The 6,000-nt window shown below is 52.3% G+C and overlaps 1 protein-coding gene across 1 annotated transcript in view; it reads right to left on the reverse strand.

The window, feature by feature from the left end:
* Positions 1–6,000, reverse strand: part of BCAS3 (BCAS3 microtubule associated cell migration factor) — a 512,946-nt gene that overhangs the window by 8,191 nt on the left and 498,755 nt on the right. Inside the window, 1 exon segment of the mRNA XM_039885843.1 lies at positions 4,237–4,302. Within this exon segment, the coding sequence (XP_039741777.1) occupies positions 4,237–4,302 (66 nt within the window).

Here is a 6,000-nt window from a genome sequence, read left to right on the forward strand (position 1 = left end):
GGCGATCTCACCACACACACAGCCTGGTCTTCCTGAGAGCTGGTGCCATGGCCTGAGTCCCACAGCCCGTGGGCAGGCACACACCTTCCTTCCTGGTTGGAGTCTCTTTCAACCCACAGGGCTCCCACAAATGTGCTTTCTTTCCTTCTTGCCCAGCTGTTGTTCCTGACCCCCCCAAAGTACCGAGACCCAGGATGTCACAGAATGAGGCCAAGACCACATGGCCTGCCCTGCCCTGCCCCCTACACCCCTGTCTCTTACAGCATCCTCCATTCCTCCCACTGGAGCTGGCTCGCGGGGTGTGTGTGTGGGGCAGTGTGGTGTAGGGAAGAAGGCTGGCATGGCTGCCAAGGTTGCTGGGGCAGGAGCAGGAACAGAGCATTTGAGTTCCAGGCAGAGAAACTCATAGCCCAGCCTGATTCTGGCACAGCCTTTGAACAGCTGGTAAGCAATGACCATAGGTGGGCATTCGTGGGAGGGTGCACTGGCCTGGCTAGGGGCTGCAGCCATTTACCAGATCCCTCTTACAACAGCCATGATGCATTACCAATCCCAGGCAGGGAAAAAAAATCGAACCAGAAATGCTGCCACCTTCCACAACCAGGAAACTCACATTACCCAAGCCCTCCCGAGTCTTGGCTTCAAAGGAGAAAAGAGTAGGATCACCCACCCAGACCGCCTCGACCAGCGCCCCCTGTGCAGTAACCCTCTCAGCGCCACTTTATTGGTATAACTTTAAGTCCTGACCAAGGCAGAGTATGTCCTGTCACAACACATTATACATGGGGGCGGCACAGTCTCAGCAGACCTGGCTCACATTTCCCTGGTTCAGAGGTATTTGATAAGTCTGGCTGAAGCCATGCTTAAGATCCGCCAGATGTAGGTGCAGCCCTGAGCCGAGACTCCCCGTGGACGGCAAGGAGGAGGAGTCCTGAGGTAGGGGGAGGGAAGTCGCTTGAGGCCCGGTTCTGCTGCAGATGTGCTGAATGACCTGGGCAAGTCACTTCACTTCTCATCTGCTTCATCATCTGTCAGGCAGGAGGGGAGGGGCTGCTCTGGCAGCCTCACCGGTGTGTGAGGCTCTCAAGAGAACAGGACGAGAAGGGGCTTTAAGAAGCAGAACACGCAGGAACATGTGTAAAGAACGCTGTCACTGCAGTGGTGTCCTGGTTAGAAAATCAGCTTTGCCATCGTCTCTGGTGTATTGTCAGGCTGAGGCCCCTGGATAAGTGCTCCTCACCCAGAAGGGCCTGAATGCCCTTTCTGGCTCCAGGACCTTGGCACCACACTGGGGACAAAGCATCAGCAGATGCCATCGAGCGCTGGGTAGCACGGCGCTATGTCTTTGGTGCTTGAGAATGCCAGGCCAGGTGCTGTGACGTGACTTCTTTGTGTGTGCGTCCGCATGTGGGGTAGGTGTGGGTGCTAGGAGGGCCCCACGAATATGCCCACTCAGCAGGGCTATGAAGAGACAGGGCTTGGAAAGCCTCCCGTGGAACCAGGTGTCTGGCAGCCGGCCTTGACCTGCCCTGCCCATTTCCTCAAGTCCAGCCTCGAAGCTCAGAAGATCCTACCCAGCTCCTAGGCGGGTCTTCCTGAGCTGCCCTCCAGGGCTGCGAGACAGCACAGGGGCCTGCAGACCACAGGAGAGACGCTGCTGGCCCGACGGGCCAGAGCCACATCTGGTTCTCATTCAAATGTCCAAACGTAATTAAATTCTCTATGAGGCAGCGGAAGAGTTTGGTAAGATGTGGCTTTCCCCCTCTTTCCATCAAGGTTAAGAAATCACAGTCTCTCATTCCACCGCTGACCCACTCTCCTCCCTGCCACTAGTCCGTCCTATTCTGCAATGGCAGAGAGGCCTGTGCTCTGATCTGTTCGCTAGAGCTGATGGGGCTGGGGCCCAGTGTGGGCTACACAGAGCCTCCCTCCCCACTGTCCCACTTACCCACCTGAGAGGATTAACAGCTGAGGCCAAAACAGCAGGCTCCTGACTGAACAAGTTAGTGCACTGTGGGTTGGGTGGGGGCGGGGAGGTGAGTGGCCCTGAGGAGGAGACAGCTGCTGCACCCAGGCTCTCCTCGGTGACACATCAGTGTCCTCCAGCACTGCCTAGATGTGAGGTATCTTGTAATACCCGGTCAAGGGATCCCCTCTCTGTAGTTTCTCACAATAGGAGGTACTAAGAGTTTTAATTCTGGAGTCTCCAGTCAGGCTCTACAGCCCCTCGGTGGGAAGGGGGCTCCCCACAGTAGAGGCAGGGTGAGGCAGCCCCACCGCACCTCTGACCTCTCACCTTGCAGCCCCCGGACTGCTGCAAGGAGGCAGCCTGCCCCTCTCTACCTCCCACCCCCCCGCCCTCCCAGATGCACGTAGGAGGGGAGGCATGAGAAATGCTGGAGGAATGGAGAAGGCCAAGGGCGGCATCTGAGCCTGCTCAGAGAATCCGTAGGACCCCGTGTCTCATAGGATTGCTGGCCATTTCTGGCCTGCCGAGACTCCGAACCAGTAAATGGGAAGCAGGGTCCAAGGGGCAGTCCCCAGAGGAGTGGGAGGGAGTCCCGCTCAACAGAAAGGAGGCTTCGTGCCTCTCTTCAGCCTCCCATTCAGGCCTTTCCCGAATGTAAGCAGAATGTCCTCTAGACAGGCTGCTTTTTTCAGCTTCCATTTCCAACCGAGTATCTTCAGTTTATGGTTTCTTTTTATTTTAGGATTTATGACTTTCATGGTAATGGGTTCCATTCTACTTCCTCTATGCCTATTTTTCTAATTATTGTAGTATAGGCTTTATGAGAGTTTCTTAATAAGTCAGGGTATTTTTCCTTTAGAAACAACCTGTCCTGCCCATTAATGACTTATAGTGGGTGTGGATGCTACCCAGAGACGAACAAGGGCTGAGGAGGGCATAACCAGGGTAGGGGCAGGGGATAATTTTCTAGACTAAACTGAGCTGTGTGGAGGTCCCTTTAAGAATCTTGGCCAGCTCCCATGCTAGAGTCCCCCACGCTGCTGACCAACACCCCGACCACAGAACCAGGACCACATTCGGGCGGTGCACATGGCCCCCGGGGACAGGCGCACGCACACGGAAGCTGGTGCGAACCAACCAATCCCAACATCGCCAACCTGGCTCTAAATAGAAATCATTTTGTGTATTTGGTTCCAAGTGGTGAACTTTAGCTTAGTCACGGATTTAATTTCTTGGTGGCATCAGTGCCAGGCCCGTGTGTCTGGTACCTTCATATCATTGATGAAGGTCTTAAAGAGACGAACCCGGCTCCTGGTCCAGTTGTCCTGGGCCAAGCCTACTAAAGAGAATGGCGGTGGCGCCACAGTCTCCGTTGCCCCTGTCAGGGTCCCAGTCTACGCTCTGGCGGAGAGAGAAGCACAGGTCTCAATTAATTGCTGCGGTGCCGCCCGTCCAGATGAAAAAGCTGGGCGGATGCGGCGTTTGCCTTTGTGCTCCGTTCACAGACTGGCTGCTGGTGCCGGGGCTCTATTCATTATTCAATTCAGCTAGCTCAGAAGAGCCTTTCCATTTGCTCCTCCAGGAGGAATAACAAATCTAGAAATGCAATTCCACTTTGGTGTATTAAGATATTGATTTGCCTGTCGAGTGGAAGTGCATTTGTTCTGTCAGCCCTCCTGTGGGTAGGAAGGGGTTAACCAAATGTTTATCACAAGGTTGGCTTCAGAGTTGAAAGTAATGTGATCAGTAATGAATTTTGTGTTACATTAGGTTGTATAAATGGACAGACAAGCGCAGACAACAAGTGGCCAGGAGTCGGGGCTAATCTAATGATGTAAAAATAGAGACAGCACCAATTATACTAGGGGCCAGCTCCAGGCTCCTGCAGGGACTGCAAATGAATAGGTACAAATCAAATTACTCACTAATAGACGCACTACAAGAGGGGCAGTCAATGGTAAATGCATTAGAGCCTAGTGACCTCTCTGCTCTGCACAGCAGAATCCGAAAATTTGACTTCCATCTTAAAAGTGGGGGGCAGGGAGTGAGATTCTCAAAGAAACTCTTGTTGGGTGAAGACTGGCAATCACTCCCCATCCCAAACCAGTCCGTCGCCAGAAGATATCTCCTGTCTAAGCTGACCTCTTGCCCTCACTCCAATGCCTCCTGAAGCCTGAGCGCCAGGGGGTAGGGAGGCAACCTCTTAAGAGACAAAAAGAGCAGTGGGACAAAGCTTTGCACATAGGCAAAGACAAGAGGTTACATACCAACACACTTCACAGTCATGTGTCTCTCAGGGGTGGTGGTTTTTACTGCTACATCAAGAGCTGTGTCTGTATTGAAAATAAAATATTTCTTTAAAGGGGATCATAACGTGGACCCTTAGGAGAGCCGCAAGAGCCGAGATCAAGGGCAGGAGATATTGAAATCTGGTTGGACCACTGAGAGCTTTGCAGGGGGTGTTCGCCGTCTGTTCCAAGGCACAGAGCATCTAGGGCTTTACATTGTTTCTCACTAGCTTAAACCGGTATCACCGTTCCCTCTATTGCTCCTCTCGACTCCTGACTCTTGAGTGCGTACAGGCCTGCCTGCCTGCCTGCCTGCCACACAGGGAAGAATGTGGAGGTAGGGCCCGCATTTTAGGTAGACCCTCAGGTTTTCTTCTTCTCAGGTTCCAAGGATGTAGAAACCAGGCCTGAAGTCCAAAGCTGCTTTGGCAGTGTGGCTGGGCTGCTTAGGGAACGATCATGGAGACGTGCTCAAATGCATGAACTATACGCTCATATTCAGCTCTCAGTGGCTTGGGGATGAATAAAGTATGAAACCAAAGAATTTCCCAAGCCTTCCAAGGACTCAGCCCATGCCTGGATGGAGGCGAGGGCACTGATAGGCTTAGACCACCCCTCCCCCCAACCCACCCCTACGGCCTGCAACAGTCACACACATCGAAGTAGGGATGGCACACTGGTCCTTGCCAACTGGAGCCTGGAGATGATGGGAACATGCCAGTAAAATGAGCACAGGGGGCCCAGAATGGAAAAAGTCATCCTAAACAAATGAAGCAACTGGATGTCGGTTCTCTCCAAACCCAATTATGTACATAGAGGGGTGGAATCACAAGCTATTGAGCTACATTAAATAAAACATATGTGGGGGGAAAATCGGGGGAGGTCTGTGAAGACTGGTGCTGAGGGATTCTGCCAGTAAATTTAAAATTGTCTTATGCAGTGGGCCTGCGAGTCTCTGGGGGCAGGGGTAGTGCAGAAAGAGAAATGGGCAGGAAGAAATCACCAAATGTCAGAGGCTGGACAGTTGATTCTGGTACAGGTGCTCGGAAATGCTTTCTTCTCCTAAATTCAACCGGATTGGCATGGCGTGGCCTTCCTGGTACAGCATTCTCCTTTGCTTTAAAGCAGGGGTTCTGGATTCCTAAAGGGTTAGAAGGTCATTTCCAACTTTCATTTTCTGTGTGTATGGGTGTCTTTCCTCTGTTAGCAGTCAGCCATCAAACCTAGCAGGTAGGCCGAATACTCAGACCGGCTTCTGAGAAGGCGGGGGCAGAGGTAGGGGCAGAAAGGAACGATGGGTATTTAACCATCCATGACTGTGTTCGACTTTGTTCAGATCTCACACCTCAAAGAAAGGTCAATGGTTAAAGGTGAATTCTCTGGCAGAGGCGGGAGAACAGAGAGAAATCCTCCCTTTTGTTAACCATTTACCTATGTCAATGTCTCCCCAGGAGAGCCCTTGTCTGGGGGTCTCAGTGCCCTTCCCCATTCTTTTATCCAAACCTATATATTTTCCACAGGAATTCCTGCTTCTATGTTGGGGCAATACCTGGAAAGAGAACTTGGAAGGTTCACCAATGAGGTCACGGTGGCACTTCCTCCTTGTTGATGCGAAGCAGTGTGCTTTGGTTAAAAAGTTCAAAGTAGACTTTGGGCAAGTGAGAAATGTGCAGAGCATAAGGGGAGAGGGAGAGGGAGAGAGAGAGAGAGAGAGAGAAAGAGAAAGAGAGAGAGGGAGAGGGA

The sequence above is a fragment of the Pteropus medius genome, unplaced genomic scaffold (genome assembly GCF_902729225.1).
Source record: "Pteropus medius unplaced genomic scaffold, Ma_sr-lr_union100, whole genome shotgun sequence".
Lineage (NCBI taxonomy): Eukaryota > Metazoa > Chordata > Mammalia > Chiroptera > Pteropodidae > Pteropus > Pteropus medius.